Raw genomic sequence first — 19517 nt, 5'->3', positions numbered from 1 at the left:
ACGATCATATCACATCATTACAGAGTCATAAATGTCATAAATAGCAGTGGTGGAATTAAAATAGTAAAATGAATGAACATCTTTACAATGTACAGTGTATTTTAATGATTTTTCCCAAAATATTTCATTTTTTTTTTAATATTCTAGTTTAAACGTTATACGACAGGAACCTTTCATATTAAAATATGTATTATTCAGTCAGCTTTTCTTTCTTTCTCTCTGTTCTGTCGCCTGTCATCAGCATGGATTGAACACACACACACACACACACACACACACACACACACAGTGTAGTTCCTCATAGGCGTGTCAGGCTGACAGCTTTCACTTCTGTCCGTCTGCTCCTCCAGATGATCCGCACACTCTCAGCTCTGAAGCTCGCTGTCTGAATCCTCCTGGACCTGGAGATATGAGTTTTTACAGTGACGCGTCCACAGAAGACATGAGCGACGAGCTGGAGACTTTGGGGTAAGACCGGATCCGGTACCGCTGTCTTCTTCTTCTTCTCTCCAAAACAACGCGCTGATAACTCGAACTATTCATCTGATCATGTTATTCACAAACATATACAGCGCTTTGCTGAACATACATGAACATGTACACTGTCCTGGTTCAATCATAGTCCAATTATAATAGACGGATAATTACAGAACTATACCGTTATTATTATGATGAACATATTTAGATGACATTTAAATCGCATGTTCTGTTCTGCCACCAAAGTTTTCCCACAACACAGACAGCATTAAAATATGTTCCTCATTAAAGGTGAACAGACAAGTTCCTTGTCATAAAGACTGTGAAGCTTAGATTCATCAGCTCCTGGATGTTTATGGGATCTTGATTATTCTCTGTTCTTTATTTAAATCCCATTAACGTCCAGAGAAATGGTCACCGGTCTCCCTAAAAACAAAACAAAACTGCAATATAAGCCAAATCTATATAAGTGAAATGAATCTATAAGCAACAAGAAGTTAGAGTAAAAAACAAAAACAAAAAGAGTCGCCAACAACCGACATAAAAAATAAGCAAAAAGAATTTGAAACAGCAACAACAAAATAATAATATGTGAGATTATTTTTGAATATCTGTTTTTCTTTTGTCTGCCGTAGATGAGGAGCAGATTCCATGCAACACATGCTCTGTAAAAGACCCATAGGTACAGAACAACTGAGCCTGATACAGCTGTTTGACATAAGATCAGATTATACCAGATACATGAAACAGATCTGTCTGAAGGCATTCACTAGTCTCTGATTCAGGCAAAGTGACAAAAATTTCTGTATCACTGAACTATCTCTTGAGTTATTCTGTGTAATCTTTGTGTGGAACTACTATTTTACTACCATTTTAAAGCCCGACTGACTTGGCACCCCTACATTTCAGACTGTTGTTCACTTTTACATGTAACTGTCATTAATACAAAATCTGTATCATGATAAAATATGTCAACTACACGCAGTATACAATGTATATGTCCATAATATGCTTATAGGTGTGATTCACATATAACATACTGTAAGATAACATACTCATATCATACTCCTTATTGGAAGTTTATGTAGAAGAAGTCAAAACTAGTTTTAAAGTCTTCATCAAATGCAGAGGTACTGCATACACACACATGGATACACAAACGCACAGACAGGTACACACACTCATAGCACATCTGGAACACCCCTTTTGGTGAAGTCTTGGCATCAACAATATTGTGTTCTGGGATGACTGCCAGAGTTAGTTGCCTGTTCCACCAGATAACATTCATTGCCAGTACTGACTTTGAGACACACACTGGGAACCTTTTTTGGAACTCCTGGGGATACTCAGAACATTGACTACTTGATCATAACAAAGTTCAGGATGTATGGTTCCATATTTGGTAGTTTGGTGATGAAACAGTGATGTAAGAATGTTTCTAAAAAGCTGTGAAGTTTGTAAGTAAGTAGGAGTTTTTTTTCCAGAGTTTTCTCCACAACAGTACTCCTCCTCATCTCTGTTGAGAATGCTCGTACAAGCTCAGTACAGACCGAACAGGATGTACGGATGAGTTATCATCAATGCTGCTGCTTTTCTTGGCAGGTGCTCTGATTAGGTAGTAGTCATTGATGCCATTGGTTAAAGTTAAGGTTAGGGTTAGCCAGTCAGGTTATTTAATTAAATTCAGTTACTGGGGTCAGGTCTAATCTGCTCTATGACAAATCATTAACCTTCTCAATAGACATAGTTCCGCTGCGACATGCAGGCTCTGATCTCTGAACAGGAAACATCAAGCGTAAATTATTTTGAATTTCAAGCCGCCTGGTTCCTAATAACATTCTAAATTAATAACCTTTATTGTTTCCTTATTAGCTTTATTTCAAATCAGATTTTATTTGTATAGCCCAAAGTCACAAAGTACATTTGCCTCTGAGGGCTTTACAATCTGTACAGGGAGTGACACCCTCTGTCCTTAGACCCTCGGTTCGAGTGAGGAAAAACTTGCCCACAAAAACCCTTTAACAGGGAAAAAAGGTGGAAGAAACCCCGGCAGTCTATTCCTATAGCAGCATAACTAAAGGATGACCTGAGCCAGCCCTAACTATAAGCTCTATCAAAAAGGAAAGTCTTAAGTCTACTCGTAAAAGTGTACAATACCACTACACCAAACTATACTGTACAAAAAATACTTTATTCAAAACCTTGCAAATCAACGGCAGGCTGGTTACACTGCATCACTGGGTTTTTATAGATCTAACACTTTTCAGTGAGAGCTTCATTACAGTGCAAACAGAAACACTTTACATCTGAACTTTCACATCCCCTTATTGGTTTCCTTTGCATCTGTCTTACAGTCGGAGGTTTGTCTAACAGCAACAATCATCCCCATTTCCTCTGAAAACCCCTGGATGGTCAGTTCTTCAACACTGTTTTAGGCGACAGTACAAACAGGAGCTGCATGTCTCATTTCACAGTGATTGGTGTGTACTGGTGTGGATTTTAAAAAGAGAGAGAGCAACAAAAGCTTGGGAACTACAGTATACTGAAACAAAGTGTACACAGAGAAGGCCCAGAGGCACTATTTGACACATCATGCTGATTCCAGTCTGTTCAATCAGTCATTCTATAATCTGAACACGACAGATTAGATTAATCTCTTCTTCTTTGTCCAAAAGAAATGCAATAAATCAAAATTGCTTCTCAGTTCACTCCAGTATTGAGTTACCAGTTCTTTGTTAATTATATTGCTGAAGGTGGTACCACTATGACCTATCCCGCCATGCTGCAGAAGCCCTTCTCTTGTCCAATGGGACTGATGGAAGTTATCTCCTGAGAAACAGTAATGAGGGACCAGGCTGCTTCGCCCTGTCTGTCAGGTCAGTCTGATTATAACACTCAAAGTGAAAGATTTGATATATACCTCCTTAGAAATGAACATGATTACTAATTTTTAAAATGCAATAAGCACATAAACTGTGTAAAAAAGCAGTAAAAAAAGAAGTAGAATATGAACAAACCCCAACAACAATGGTGGAAACTGCTTTTTTCTGCCAATCTTCACATAGACAATAGAGTAATTCCCATAACGTTACTGTATTTGCATGTGAATGACTTTAAATTGCAAAGTTAACTGTTGTCTTTCATTTAATGCACAGGGCAAAGGATTCTGTCAAACATTTTCATGTGACGCGCAAAGACAATGCCTATGCATTTGGGTTTAATGAGTTTTCAACCCTTCAAGACTTTGTAAACCACTTTGCCAACCAACCTCTGTTGGGCAGTGACGCAGGTATGCAGAACATCAGATCTTCGCTAACAAACATACCAAGTGTGACGAGCTTATACAGTAAAACAGCAGGTTTTCTTCCTGGTTTAACACTTTCGTAGTGAATGTGACAGTTTCTTTGAGCCTCTTTGCGGCTTTATGAGAAACCATTTGTTCCAGCACAAGTTTGTGTGACAGGCTCAACCAGTGCAAAGATGCAAGACTGGAAGTGCCCAGGGTCAGCAATATGAATGAGCTGAAGCTGAAAGATTTACAGCTGAGGCTGGAGTGAATATAGTTACAGTGGTCCAAGTGCGACTTTAGGTTTGTAATTGGTTGTGACCCCTCCACACAGAAGTAGAGTCTTCTGTTAAGAACAGCTGTTGCAGCTAAACCCATATTTTGACACTTCTTCCTTTTGCAATCTTTGCTGGCTGAGTTTAGTAGAGAACCAGGGTGTGTCATTGCTGTAACCCACCATGGTGCACAATGGAACACAGCAGGCTGAAATGCACCTTCACATTTTAGGGAACAACAGACAAGAAAAGTTTGGACTGCTCTGCGCATACAGGCATCGTTTATAGGCAGGGTGCAGCAGTCTGGAACTAACATGTGCCTGTAGAAGGGCATTCAAGTAGGCGGGTGCAGAATCGGAGACTAACTTTGTCAGCATTAACAATTTGAATTTAATGCAGGCTGGTAGCCAATGGAGCTTGATGAGCAGCGGGGTTAATTGAAACCTGCCTCTGCATTCTGGATCATCTGAAAAGCTTTCACTGTGCAGGCTAGGTCATCTAGTTAGAGATGACCACAGCCTGTATCAGGAATTAGGTATCAGGAAGCATGTTGAGTTAGTTAAAGTCAGATTTTTCTTATGTTGGGAAGTGCGAAGCAGCACAGCTCGGCAACTGAGGCAATGTGATCAGAGCAGGTTAGTCGGTCATTGATCATGACCATGTTTCTGGTAGGGGCGAGAGATAGGGAGTCAATTTTGATGTTGCTATCATGGTGTATAGACGGTTTGGCTGGGAGGACCAGCAGGTTATACTTCACTTCAGTTCATATTTCAGTTTCTATTGAAGTATTATTTACTGCACCTGTTTATCAGAAAAATACACACTTCTACTCGATGGATATAATTCAACAAAAAAACAGAAACAAACCCGAGGTTAAAAAAGTATTTGTAAAATCTAGATTCATCAGGAGCGATCCACGGTTCAGTGCGGTTGCTAGTTGTCAGGCTGAGGTATTTACAGGATTAGCTAAAACCTGCAATACACTTTGTGTGTGTGTGTGTGTGTGTGTGTGTGTGTGTGTGTTGCAAGTGTACATAAACCATTACAACACTTCTTGCATTATTAGGAAAATCTCTGTCATTTTACATTTCAACAAAAGAGAAGTTCCACATCTGACTGCTGTGTTTTTGGATGTTGTATTTTCTTAGTCAGACCTGTAACCTCCCCTTTGCCTCTGAACCAGGAACCCTTATTGTACTAAAATGTCCATACCCGTGGCGAGTGGAGGAGCCGTCCATCTATGAGTCTGTGCGAGTTCATACAGCCATACAGACGGGTCGGACAGAGAATGATCTGGTGCCGACTGCTCCATCGGTATGACACTTACTGCCCATACCTGCGAACATCTTTATATCAAAGTAATAAATGTGATGTGACCAAAGTAACCTTTAGGAGGTTTAAATTCAGCTTTATTTGCCAGTAATTCTGTATTATTAAACCATGGATACAATATAAAGTTTTACCATCATTTCTACATTGTTCATAGTTTAGCTTTATTCATTTTTTTTTCACTTTCAGACTTAGTTGACATAATATTTCCAGTTTTTAGTCACACTTAACCATTTGGATAGTAGTGCATCCCAAGCTGAAGCTAAACTTTCAACCACATCTTTAAGTTTTTACCAACAAATGGAGTTGTTGGCTCAATTGTTCCCATGACGTAAGTTTGGACTTTGAACATGCACAGATATGACCTACAAGAAACCACACAGTCCAATATCTACTCTCCCACACCCACACAACAGAAACATCTGTTGTTGGATGCTCCTACACAGAGCATAACTTCTTAAAAAGGGAGGGCATTCTTTCTCAGTGGTGATACAGAGTCACACAGGTTGTCAGTGACACAGGTGACCAGGAGTCAGTGGACAAGAAAGATGGAGGAGGATATTCACATCTGTTATCAGAGAGCATTTTTGAACAGAGACAGATCAGCCCATTGAACTGCTGCTATCAGTGATAACACCATTACACTGATTCAGACAAGGCAAACCGCTCCACTACCAACGCCTTCTGGCTTGCCAATGGGCCAGAAGGTCTAATTCATGTATTATTTTAGTAATTGAACACGCTTGCATTCCCATGGTCAAGTTAGCAAGAATAAATATGCAACATCTGGTTACACTTTCAAAATAAAGCTAACTGAGGTTGCAGTGTCGTCAGGTTTAGACAACAAAAATACTTAGTTTAGGTTTAAGAAAAGGTCATAAGTTCAGCAAGCAGTAAGTTAAGTAACTTTTTTGACTTGACTGTGGATTCACATGAGACATGAACAGCGGTCTTCTGGGTAAGAAAGTCCTGTGTTTTTGTGTCCAATCCATCCTTCCTGCATACGCAGACTTTTTCACTCTACAGTTTGTTGTTCCCTTCATTATTACCCTCTACTGCTACTGCATCTCCATACATCCTTCTTACCAGTTGATGATTATGACCTTCTGATAACAGTCCTCTGGTGAAGCCTCTGGGTGAACAGAGGCTAACTCTCCCCTTATATAACCACCTGTGTGTTCTCCTGGCTGCATTCTATTCCACTGTGATGTCACAAGTAAAAGTGTTCCATTGGCTGCATTCTGTTCCATTGTGCCATCACAATTGGAAGCGTTCTATTGGATGTCTGCTATTCAAAGGCCATGTGATGACTGGACTGAACTGACAACCCAAGACAACCTAATGACAAATGAGCCAACAACTTGATTCAAAGAAGCTCCAAAGAAAACTAATATTTTGCCTCAGTTCCAAGTTGCAATAAAGCTGAATTATCATTGTCGAAACTTGACTCACCGTTGAATGATTTTGATTGTTCTACTAAAACAGCATGTCTTTTCAGCTGGGCACCAAGGAAGGCTATCTGGTGAAACAAGGGGCGTTTGTGAAGGTAAGAAGTGTGAGGGAGTCACACTGTTTTCAGTCGTCCTGCTGTGATATGAGGTCAGATTTAAATCACATCCACTGCTAAACATTTTTGCAGAACTGGAAACAGAGGTGGTTCACACTCAACAGACATGAACTCAAGTACTTCAAAGACAACGCGGTGAGTCTTTCCTCATACTTTCAGAACTTCATTTCTTGATTTGAGTGTGAGGCCTCCAGACAAACAACAAGATGGTCTGAGCTTCTAGTGTGTGTCTGTAAGATGCAGAGTGTCTGTGTTGCAGTGTGTGGAGCCCATTCGAACCCTGGATCTGAGAGCCTGCACTGCCGTCCAGTTTGACTACTCTCAAGAAAAAGTCAACTGTTTCTGGTGAGTCTGTTTCATTCTCTCATAGGAACCATTTAGAATGAAGTAACAGACAGCAGACTGCTCTGATGGGTTTTCATGTTGGAGGTTTCAGGAGCTTTCAGTGGGTCTTCAGCTTCAGAAGAGACTAATTTGATTGACCTTATATGTCAAGAAGTTGACATTTTGGATGATGCTGCCAGAAGGCATTCATGACCTGCTGAACCTGTTTTAAAAATGTACAAAAGGGGGCGGTCGGTAGCGTAGTGGGCTAAGCAGCCGCCCCGTGTGTGGAGGCTATAGTCCTCGCTGCAGCTGGCCCCGGTTCGAATCCCGCATCGGACGGCTAATTTACTGCGTGTCACTTCCTCTCTCTCTGCCCCCTGCTTCCTGTCTATCTTCATCTATACTATCAATAAAGGCATAAAAGGCCAAAAAAATAATCTTTAATTGCTGTCCTTTAGGATCACACACATACAATAGTAATAATAATTTAAATTAGATACAGGATCTACATGTTAGTTCACAATAAAACCCCCAAAAGATATCTCTGCCTCCTGACAATCCATATCACTGACTAAACATATCACTAGGAGTGGCTGTGGCTACTAATCCACTAGTCAAATGATCCTCCAGTCTGCATGTTGAAGTGTCCTTGGTAACAATGGGTAAGATACTGAACCCCAAATTGCTCCCGAAGGCTGTGCCATCAATATTTAATGAATGGTTAGCTCCTAAAACAGATGAGCAGTTGGCACCTTGCATGGCAACCAATGCTGTCAGCGTATAAATGTGCCAGTGAGCCAACCTTTATCTAAAATTGAAACCTGAAATGCATTTCAAAGCAGAAAGCAGCATGACGTGTTACACAATCAGTATGTTCAGGGGAAATTTGGGGATTTCCGAATATAAAAAACTACACATTGTTGAAACAATTTGAATTAAAAAAAAAAGATTGGAACAGTTTGTGACTCTGGGAAAGTGAGAAAACAATAACATTCCCCAGAGCGAGTATAGCTCTGAACTATCTCTTTCACCCAGTCGCACATATTCAGGTTAACCTGTATGATCTTCTTCTGATGTAGTGTCATTTTTTTCACTTCAGTTCACTGAAACTCCTCTGAAATGGTTTTGCGTCTCCCTGGGGAGACACTTTCTCTGCTTTAAATTGTTTAAACAATTAAATTAAACAACAGAAATGCCACAAATGTGAATATTTACTGTTTCTTGTCTTCTATGGTGCTACAGAGAATCTTTCCGCGTTTTGATTGTTTTATACATAAAATGGTTTATTAACAGATATCATTTTGGAGCCATGTATCTTAAAAATAAAGACTTATAACAACATAATATGAGCAAACACACACAAAATGAATCAAAGTGTATGTATGGTATGATGAAGTTCTGAATATGTAATATGGACAGAAATATCAAAAGCAAAACATGTGAATTATGTATCAATTGAGACCAACAAAAGAAGAAAAAGCAAAGCCAGTCTGCTTCAGACCAGGACACAGTTCCACAGTTCTGCTTCCTCTTGGCAGCAAAATCTGACATTTGTTTTGTTTGAACAAAGAGGAAGTGAGGGCACATGAATAACAGAAGGAAAGAGGGGGAGGAAAGGAGAAGTGCTCAGAAGCTGAAAGGCAGCGGTGGCTTTATCGAGGTAATCACCAACTCACTTTACTTTGACACAGTTACTCACTGATCCAAACAGGAAGTGCTCATCTTATTTCATCCAGCAGGGATGTGGTTTTTCATCAAACATAGTTTCTGCTCATCTCTCTCAGGAGGTTTAAATTTGTGAATGAATTACAGTGTTATGTTATGCTAGAACCCAGGTTTCATGACTGATTGGATATTTTCCACAGCAGTGACACACACACACACACACACACACACACACACACACACACACACACACACACAGGGCTTAGGACATACAAATGTAGAGTGATGGATAGCCGCGTAGTCGTGGGGTTTGTTGCCTTGCTCGAGGGCACATTAGCAGTGTTCAGGAGGTGAAACTGGTACCTCTTCAGCTACCAGTCCACACTCCATAGACAATATACAGTTCACACAGTACCTGGGGGAGTAGCTCAGTCCATAGGGAGTGTATAGGGTATACCGTATACTTGCCTTACCCATTATTAAACTCACAAGGATATACACAAAAACACACTGATCACACTTCAGGGCATGTCTGTTGTGGTGGCATGGTGGCTCTGTGGGTTCAATGGTAAATGGACTGTACTTATATAGCGCCTTTGTAGTCTTCCGACCACTATCGCCTTACTGTGTGGAGTTTGCATGTTCTCCCTGTGTCTGCATGGGTTCTCTCTGGGTATTCCGGCTTCCTTCCACAGTCCAGTACATGAACTTAACAGTTTATTGGTGACTCTAAAACTGTCAGTAGGTGTGAAAGTGACTATGGTTGTTTGTCTCTATGTGCCCTGCGATAGGTTGGCAACTTGTCCAGGGTGTACCCCACCTGTCACCAAATTGCCAGTGGATTGGCACCAGCCCCTCTGTGAACTGGTTACAGAAAATGATGGATTTATTTTACGTTACATAAGTTTCATTCAATGAACTCTATTATGTAATTTAGTATTATTGGTACAAATTATAGTGAAAAGAGTGACACTGTTCAATTGTTACATTTACAGGCAAGCGTGGGATGTTAGCTACATGTTAGTTAGGCTACTTAACTCTGGTCTTGCCCTACCTCAACCCCTCAAACTCTTGGTCTCATCTGTGTCTCGATACACTGGTTTTGGTCATAACTTGGTCTTGGTTTTGGTACTCTTAACTACCTGGAACTTTTTTGGTATCACATAGACAACTATTTGATAATTTCTATTGGTATAACCACGTCAGCTGGGTGTTTTAAGACCTTGAAAGCTTTAAATAAATAATAAATACATACATAATACAATACATAATAAATAAAAACAAAAATAAAATGCACACAAAAGAAAAGAATAAAAAGGGTATATTTGGTGAAGTCAGCACAACGTTCAAAAGTAATGTTTAACAAACACAGGTCAAACATATCTCATTAACCAATAAAAGGCTGAAATATTACCCATGTACCTCCTAAAATCAGAGCAGCATTGACCAAAGAGACGTGGTTTCCTTGTGACATTCAACATCATTTGTTCTGATGCCGTGAAATAGTCTGCACTTTTCCAAACAAAGCAATGTGTTTATTGGCAGTGATGATGTTTGATAAATTGCACCTTGTTTCTTTTGGCTGATGTGTTGGTCTGAATCATATCCTGGCTGTGATATATGACATAATAATTCACTCTTCTGTCTTGTTCTAAAAGTTGTTGTGCAACGAGACTGTGCTGTAGCATTTAGTGTTCAACCAGAAAGAGCTTTTCAGAAGGCAGTTGTCAAAGTTTGCATGCACACGACCAGATGTGCTCTTCCTAATAACTCTCTTTCCGTTCCCTTGAGTAACTCTTCATATCTGTGTGTGTCCACAGCCTGGTGTTTCCTGAGAGAACGTTTTATCTCTGTGCAAAGACGGGTGTGGAGGCCGATGAGTGGATCAAGATCCTGAGGTGGAAAATGGTGAGTTTGTTCCAGAGCTGGCAGGAAGTGGGATGTTTTTTGTTTTTTTAACAGTAACTCAAACTGCTGCAGGACCTCCACTCTTCACTCTTCACTTTTTTTGTTGTGTAATATTAACCCACTTCCTTATTACTGAAAAATACTACATTTCTTCAAATTCTCTTGCTGGTTAAACATTAGAGATGTCAAATTTGGATCCAAATTTGAATCACTCAACAGATTCCGATCTTACGAGTCATTTGAGTCGGTAAGTCCGTAAACATAAATTCTAGCAGTGAAACACAAGCCTGCATGTCTTAGACTACAAATAGGCTAAATAAATTCAAATCTAAATCAAATCAAATCAATTTTATTTGTATAGCCCAAAGTCACAAAGTACATTTGCCTCAGAGGGCTTTACAATCTGTACAGGGAGTGACACCCTCTGTCCTTAGACCCTCGGTTCGAGTGAGGAAAAACTTGCCCACAAAAAACCTTTAACAGGGAAAAAATGTGGAAGAAACCTCAGGAAGAGCCACAGAGGAGGGATCCCTCTCCCAGGACGGACAGACGTGCAATGGATGTCACGTGTACAGGACAAATCAACAAATCTGAGACCTATTATACAAGGAGGGCAGTCTACTGTTGGCACATTTGAAATTTTGATGCAGGAAATAAAACTTGCATTTGCATTTTCATCTTATTTAAAATTCCTTATTAATGAGGCTGTAAAAAGTTCACAATGTTTTTATTCAGCTGACACAAAACAGTATTATATTCTCATAACTCACAGTCAGCATCACTCATTTAACTGTAAATACAGTAAATGATAGAAAAACTTGGAAATAAAACAGTAGATAATAGAAAATGATGTTGTGTGGCCTGGAAAGTAACATTCACTGGTCGAAACCTGAAAGACAAAGCAGAGAGATTTTGGATAAATAAACGTCAAACTATGTCCCCTTATGGGTTAAATGAAAAATGATGATGAGGACATTAATTAATTAATTATTTTGGGCATGAGAGGTGGTGATTTGGATTGGTTTATTTAATTTGTTTAGTCACATCATACAATTAAATTTAGATTTATTTTTATTTTTTTTTAAATGAAGCTTGTTTGCCTTCTCTCTTTGCAGTTAATGTAGAAACCTCCTTCCTCAGCTAAAGACTCTTTTTGGGAAACATGTCTATACTGTATACAGATTATAGCAATATTATCATAAATATTATCTATAGGTGATATATATTAGGGTGTTTGAAACAATAAAATAAAATAAAAATAATATATAGATATAGTTATAAGAATCTCTTAGTATATGTTTTCTTTTTGTATGATTTGACCACTTATGAGATTTATTTTAGCCCCGCTCTTGCAGTTCATTTCTCTTTTTTATTATTTATTTTATATATTTTTTATATATTTTTTTCCCTAAACCTAACCTTTTAATTTATCCCCCTTCCTGTTTTTTTTCCTACCCCTAACCTTTGATTTTTATTATTTCAACGGAAATCCTTACCTAAACCTAATTTTTGTTACCTGTTTCTTAGAATATATATATATATATACCCTCCCCTCCCTCTTTTTTCCCTAACCCTTTCTTGTTTTTTACTCAATCCCAACCTTATTATATATTATTTTTTTCCTAAACCTAACCTTTTTAATCTAGAATTTACCTCCTTTCCTGGTTTTCTTTTCCTAACCCTAACCTTCAGTTCTTATCACTTTAATCCTGCCAGAGATTTGGATGTGTTCAGAGCACACTATAAACCAACCAATGGAACAGTGTAATATTTGTCCACAAGAAATTATGGCACTATGAGAGCTGCAAAATACAATACACATTGTATTTAAACCAGTGGATAATGGCTCAGCTGTAGTTATCCTAAGTAGGGAACAATACATACTGTATTTGAAGTTGAACAACAATTAAAGGATATTAAACATATTTCACGGCAGAATATTTGGATTGTTTCTTGACTCCACTTCCATGTATATGCCCTGCCTATGTTGGGGATACCTATCATTTTAGTGAAATCGTTAAAGGATTGAGGATCCCATCTGAATTTTATTTTTTTCTATGGATGTAGATAATTTCGCAGCTGGTATCTCTTGTGATTGCAGCTGGTATCTCTTGCGTTAAAAGAATTTTTGAAGAGTACCCGGGTGAGGAACTTTTGAGTTTATTAGAAATTAATTTAACTAGGAATGATTTTATGTTTAATGGGGATTTTTATTTATAAGTAAAAGGATTCCATTGATTTTTTTTAGACACAACCCAGAGTTTGCTTCAAATTTTAAATTGGATGTGTTTTTTTTCAAACCCACAGACACGCACACACTGCTCCATAAAAAGAGTTTCCACCCACAGCATACTTTTAGGGGAATTGTGAAATCTCAAATTTTTAGGTTTAAACGTACATGCAGTAGGAACGATTATTTTTGGGGCACAGTCCATATTTTATTGAGGGCCTTGAGGAAGTGCGGATATTCGAGACCCTTCTTGAGGCATTGTCTCAAAACTTTCAAGGATAGGGTTAACAGAAATCATGGGGATTCAATTCCAATTTCCTCAGTGGGGAAAGTACTGAATAATAAATTAAGTTAAATTTTGAAGAAATGTTAGTAAATAATAATGTCATCCCCAAGTCTAGGGTTATATCAGCATATAGACGCAATAAACGTTTGAGAGATCTTTAAGTTAAGTTACTGAAAAACCATTGTCATTGGAGTCATAGTTTTCAAGAGTAGGATGTGTTAGGAACAATATGAATACGTTGATTTATAGAATTCAGCAAGGGTTTAGTCCCAGGTCCAAAAATTGTGTTTATTTGATTTTTTGTGCTAAATGCCATATTCAATATGTTGGCGAGACGAAAAATATGTTATCCACAACAATGGCACAACACCAATATAATAGAGAGACACTGATACTCCTTTGGTTAAACATTTTCTGGAGCAGGGGTTAGCAGCTATGAGGGTGGCGGGATTGCAGAAAGACGTAAATAGGTCAGATTTGGAAAGGAAAAAAAAAAAACATACTGCGGACAATACAGTTTGAATGTGAGGTACAATTAAAAAAAAAATTAAAAAAGGAGAATCTCCCCTAACCTAACCTTTCACTTTCCTAACCCTAATTATAACCCCAATGGGGAATAATTAAGATCATAATGTCTAATTAATACATTTTGATTATATAATTCTTGCATCAATAAATATCGCATATACTAACATTAATAAATAAAAAAATAATAAATTCACAATTTCATATACTTACCTTAATAAATAAAAATTAGTAAATTCATAATTCCATATACTAACATTGATTAGTACTTAATATATTTAATAATTAATATATTAGTTTCAGGGCTATGGGCTTTGGGAAAAGTTCATAAAAGCACACGTAAAAGGAGGGAGAGAGAAAAAAACCCTCACTCTTGCTCTGACTCTGGAAAGAGAAACAACACACAAACCTGAAGCTGAAGAAACCTTAAACGTTAACGGAAAAGAGCCGCAAACCTGAGTGACTGAGGGAGAGACAGAGAGCTGTTCTCTGAGTGTGAGTGAGCAGAGTGGAAACAGCAACACAATACATCTGTATGTGTGTAGAACGCACACACAGTCAGCTACCCAATGAGGATTTTCATTCAATCCCAGCACAGATAGTGACTCGTATAATACTCGTACTCTGCTCAACTCTATCGTCTGGTCTCGTCCTGCCTTGGTCTTAACTTGGTTTCTACCCCTCACAGTCTTGGTCTTATCTTTGTCTCACTACACTCTGCTTTTGGTAGTCTTGACTACCTACCACTTTCTTAGTATCACATGGACCACAATTTGTTAATTCTCTTGACCTAGATAAGTCAAAGACAGACTCATTAATGGGTTTTGGGGAAAGCTCGTATAAGACGTGTACAAAAAGTCCAATGCCGACTCAAAACCAATAACCTTCCAGTATTTAAATGATCAGCTGAAGTTTCATTCAGAGCTTTTGCAGTGACACTCTCTTGTTTCCAGTCACAGATGAGAAAAGGTCGATGACTGCTGTCAGTGGAGACGCTGGAAATGCAAACATCAGCTGGATGAACGATGAAGTAACCACGGCTAGAAACCCAAGAGTGAACTTGTCCATGGATGATACTGCGACACATTTCCCTGAGAGTCACCGACTGGAGGCCAACAACTTGGATGTGATTCCACTCTTTGCTTTATCACATAGTTTAGTACAAAGATGCTTCATTTCTCACGAGTCTCCTGTTTAACATGAACATTTGCTTTATTTAAATGGTATTTCTCACTCAGACAGGAAAATTATCCAACTGTTGTTGGGGGACTATTTTATTTTGGAGTAGCAGGATGGTGTGTTGGATTGAGTCAAAGTCATCTGCAGTGTGTGTGTCTGTGTGTGTCTGTGTGTGTGTATGTGTGTACAACGATGTAGCACATGGAATAAAATGAAAAGCATGTTTTGTAAATACTGTTTTTTCATCATTAAGTCAGTGTGAGATGATGAGATTTGGAATTGGCTTTACACGTTACATTAAAACAAGTAATTACAACGTAGAACCAACCTATAGTAACCTGCTGTCTCAGTGCCTATGATACTGTGCCACTGTCCTACAGGAGAGAAGTCACCTCAGCCTCATGAGAACTCATTGAAGACATTAATAAATGTAGTCAAGTATTGATTTTAAATCAACTGAAGGATTCTCATCGCTCTGACAATCAGACATGCAATTACATGCTGCAGCTGACGTTCCAATGTCAGACATGCAGAAAAACCATAGACAGTATAATGGCTGGACAAGGAATCTGTGATGTCATCCACAGGTTTCTAAATCTCATCGCTGCCATGTTGGCTGTCCTGCCTCTTCCGCCTCCTGGCAAATTAAAAAATTGGCAAAGACATGGACTGTGGGAGCTCAAACAAACCATCTGTAACGACACCCACCTGTCAATCAAAGCATCTACGCTGTTAATTCAGCAGCATAACTTTAACTTTTAAATTCACCCTCAGTACAGTTGTCATGAACGGGAAAATTAGCTATAGAGACCAAAACTGTTTTTGTACCAGGCTGTAAACATGTTTATTTCTGCTGTGAAGTTGGACATTTGAACATGGGGACTTATGGAGACTGACTCACTTCTGGAGCCAGGAACTGCAGCTTCTGGCACTTCCACAGAGATTATCGTTTAAGGACAAACTCAGTAGTGTAGCGTGGTGCAGAATGAAGCTGTCCTCCACTACACATTTAATTTAAAATATTTTATTTTTGTTCTGTAAAGAGCAAAAATATATCATATTATTATATTATTATATATATATCATATTTTTGTGACATTTCGCAACACAGTAACTGTTTATCCTGAAGTGTGTGATCTCGCAAGACTTCCCCTGTCCCTGCACACACAAAGTAGCGATTGCGCCCTCTGCTGGTAGAAGTCTGACAAAGCCTAACTGCTGGATAACACTACATTGTTTTTAATCATAAAACCATAAAACCAACCTCTTACCTTAACAGAAAAACACCCAGAAAATTATCACCACACTCTGAACATGAGCTGGAATAAATAAAATGTAAATTAAATATATAAATAATAATAATAAAAAAGGTATATTAACCCACTGATTGGTCTGTATTCCACACTTGCTGACAGCAGGAATGTCCACCAGAGCTGTTTCCTGTGAGTTGAATGTTCCTTTCTCTACCATAAGCCGTCTCCAAAGGCGTTTCAGAGAATTTGGCAGTACATCCAACAGGCCTCACAACCACAGACCACGTGTAACCACACGAGCCCAGGACCTCCACATCCAGCATGTTCACCTCCAAGATCGTCTGAGACCAGCCACTTGGACAGCTGCTACAACAATCGGTTTGCATAACCAAAGAATTTCTGCACAGTCAGAAACCATCTCAGGGAAGCTCATCTGCATGCTCGTCGTCCTCATCGGGATCTCGACCTGACTCCAGTTTGTTGTCGTAACCGACTTGAGTGGGCAAATACTCATTCAATGGTGTCTGGCACGTTGGAGAGGTGTTCTCTTCACGGATTAATCCCGGTTTTCACTGTTCAGGGCACACAGTGTGTGTGGCATCGTGTGGGTGAATGGTTTTCTGATGTCAGTGTTGTGGATCGAGTGGCCCATGGTGGCGGTGGGGTTATGGTATGGGCAGGTGTATGTTACGGACAAAGAACACAGGTGCATTTTATTGATGGCATTGTGAATGCACAGAGATACCGTGACGAGATCCTGAGGCCCATTGTTGTGCCATTCATCCACGACCATCACCTCATGTTGCAGCATGATAATGCACGGCCCCATTTACACAGATTTCTAAACAATATGGTTATTTTGTGTATATAGAAAATGTTTTAGATCTTTGAGTTCTGTTTCATAAATGCCAAAAACACCAGCTCGACTTTCTATGACTTGAACAATGTGACACGTGATGAAGGAGCAAGAACACTGGAAAGTGTTGGTAATATATACATTATATTTAAATCACATAATGGAATCCAGCAGCTGGAAGTGGAAAACTGGCTTTTTTTAAACTTACTACTAGTAACTACTAATGCTGCTAGCATTAAAAGCAAAAACCCTTCAAAAAGAATGACTGGATTACAATTATCAATGACATATGGACACAGTGACCTTTACTGTAAGACCACCTTAGAAATAATCTGTATCTTTATATTCAAACCTGAAAAAAACAAGCAGGGAAACCACGTTAGGTGCTAAAAATGAAACATTTATTCAGACTTCATGACATTTGATTTGACGTAAAAACTCTTAGCTGTGAAAATGCACCTACAATTCTAGAGAAGACAGCAGAAAGCAAAGTCACCAGAACAAAAAGCTATTTCAAATTATTATGATTTGAATGTTAACCCGGGGGACATGAATGCACCATGACAGAGCAGGATGTGGTGATTCTGCTGTGCATCCTGCTCCGGGTTGTCCTGACTCTCATGGATTATGTCACCTCCACCACCTGCCTCAGCTCCTCTATTAGAGGAGCCAACTCCTTCTCCAGACTCATGATGAGACCTGAGGACACACAGAGAGGACCTGCCTTACTTTATGCTCAAAAAACAGGAGAGCAAGCAAGAGTGGAAAGTAATGCTTGTTCAACACACAGCATGTGTTTAAAAGGTCACAGTGTGAAAGCACCAAACCCACCAGACACATCGTACATCCTGAAGAAAGGTTCAAGTTTGCAGTATTTCATGAAACAAATGCTTTATGTACTCAGATGTTTTACTTCAATGTAGAAATACTCATATCTTACTTCAAAAGTAAAAGTGCAGAATGACAATACAAACCTCAGACCATATTATAACACTGGTTCATAACTGTTGAGTCATTCATGTGCTCATCACTTCGTTTGGGTTGACACCACATTGATTTGGATTTAAATTCTGATGTTCAGCTGTCGTTACTGCTGATACATTCATTAACTGGGTCACAGAACACAGTGGAACACTGGCAGCAGGCTGAGACAGCACCACGTCTTACTTTAACATGATTGGACAGTAGATAAATATTTAAGCAGGAAGCCTCCCACAAAGTTCTTGTTGACAACTGTTTGATCTGACCTACCTGTGTTGGCGCTGCTGCTGGCAATAAAACTGATGACCAGTGGTAACCGATTGAACTGCACGATCTGTTCAGCACACACACAAAACAGGGTCACAAAATATGTGAACATTTAAAGGATGAGTAAACAAGCTCTGTAGTATGGACTTCTAATCTCCAACATTAAAATCATACCATCAAAAATCAAGAAACAGACCAAAGCTCATGAGAGCTGATGACATATCATGAGAGCTGACACGGCATGATGAGTCTGACCTGGTAGGTGTTGTAGTAGCAGATGATGCTCTTGTTCTTGGAGAGGCCCAGCTTGCTGCCCTGATCTGTAGCCAGCGCGAAAGTGGACAAGAAGCCAGGTCTCAGTGCGTGGACCGGGGCGTTGTCATTGGCAACTACAAGGATATATACAGAAACAATGTTAAGAACTCTGAACATGGTCACCGACTTCCTGCCAGCACCATTCATTTTAAATCCTGTCTTACAGAAGATACAGCAGCAGGCAAACGTTTGGACATATTCAGTGTTTTACATTTAGTTTTGGTAAATGACACATTATTGGAATTATGTCATCAACAAAAAAGTGCAAACTGCTTCACAGAGTTCAAGGAGACTGTGTGAATCAGACCTCCATGGTCAAATAACTGCAAAGAAACCAAGACTGAGAAAGACCAAGAAGATGAGAAGTACTCGAACAAACACTGAATGGACATTAGACCAGAGGAAATCTGGACTGTGAACTGATGAGTCAAATCTGAGATTTTTGTGAGATTCAGAAAAAGTGAACGGATGGTATCTGCATGTGTGGTTCCCACCGTGAAGCACGGAGGAGGAGGTGTGATGGTGTGGGGACTGTTCTCTATTTACTCAACCTCCACAATCACCCAACCTGGAAGAGTTGGACCACAGAGTGAAGAAAAAGGTATTATTAATTATTATTTTTATTATTTTTATTATTATTAAAAAGCAGCTCAGCATGTATGGGAACTTCAAAAGCCTTAAAGGTGAAGACCTCATGAAGCTGCCTGAGAGAATGTGAGAGTGTACAGCCACATCATTTTGTTAACAACACAATTCCATATGTGTTATTTCATAGTTCTGATGTTGTCAGT

General features: G+C 39.1%; 2 protein-coding genes across 4 annotated transcripts in view; one reads left to right on the top strand and one right to left on the bottom strand.

Annotated features, from left to right (window-relative positions):
* The first annotated feature begins 312 nt into the window (after positions 1-312).
* On the top strand, positions 313-15381 carry dapp1 (dual adaptor of phosphotyrosine and 3-phosphoinositides). Its single transcript, XM_010735424.3, has 9 exons — positions 313-468; positions 3231-3353; positions 3633-3766; positions 5222-5352; positions 6866-6913; positions 7007-7069; positions 7194-7279; positions 10747-10834; positions 14829-15381. Exons 1-9 carry the CDS (start codon positions 410-412, stop codon positions 14850-14852), a joined length of 756 nt encoding a protein of 251 aa, XP_010733726.2. The 5' UTR covers positions 313-409; the 3' UTR covers positions 14853-15381.
* A 2161-nt stretch (positions 15382-17542) lies between these two features.
* lamtor3 (late endosomal/lysosomal adaptor, MAPK and MTOR activator 3) overlaps positions 17543-19517 on the bottom strand; it is a 4608-nt gene continuing 2633 nt past the window's right edge. For all 3 annotated transcript variants that reach the window (XM_010735422.3, XM_010735423.3, XM_027278747.1), the window contains exons 5-7: positions 18667-18800; positions 18415-18478; positions 17543-17862 (exon numbers count right to left, since the gene is read on the bottom strand). In XM_010735422.3, the coding sequence (XP_010733724.1) occupies positions 17789-17862; positions 18415-18478; positions 18667-18800 (272 nt within the window). In that variant the 3' untranslated portion in view covers positions 17543-17788. The remainder of the gene's footprint in view (positions 17863-18414; positions 18479-18666; positions 18801-19517) is intronic.

Source organism: Larimichthys crocea, chromosome V (assembly GCF_000972845.2).
Source record: "Larimichthys crocea isolate SSNF chromosome V, L_crocea_2.0, whole genome shotgun sequence".
Taxonomy (NCBI): Eukaryota; Metazoa; Chordata; class Actinopteri; family Sciaenidae; genus Larimichthys; species Larimichthys crocea.
Note: the sequence above shows the minus strand (reverse complement) of the source record. Positions and strands in the feature narration are given on the sequence as shown.

Coding starts and splice junctions, on each gene's coding strand:
- dapp1 (XM_010735424.3), top strand. CDS start 410: ATGAGTTTTTACAGTGACGCGTCCACAGAAGACATGAGCGACGAGCTG. Junction 469..3,230: donor GACGAGCTGGAGACTTTGGG/GTAAGACCGGAT, acceptor ATATTGCTGAAG/GTGGTACCACTATGACCTAT. Junction 7,070..7,193: donor AGTACTTCAAAGACAACGCG/GTGAGTCTTTCC, acceptor TCTGTGTTGCAG/TGTGTGGAGCCCATTCGAAC.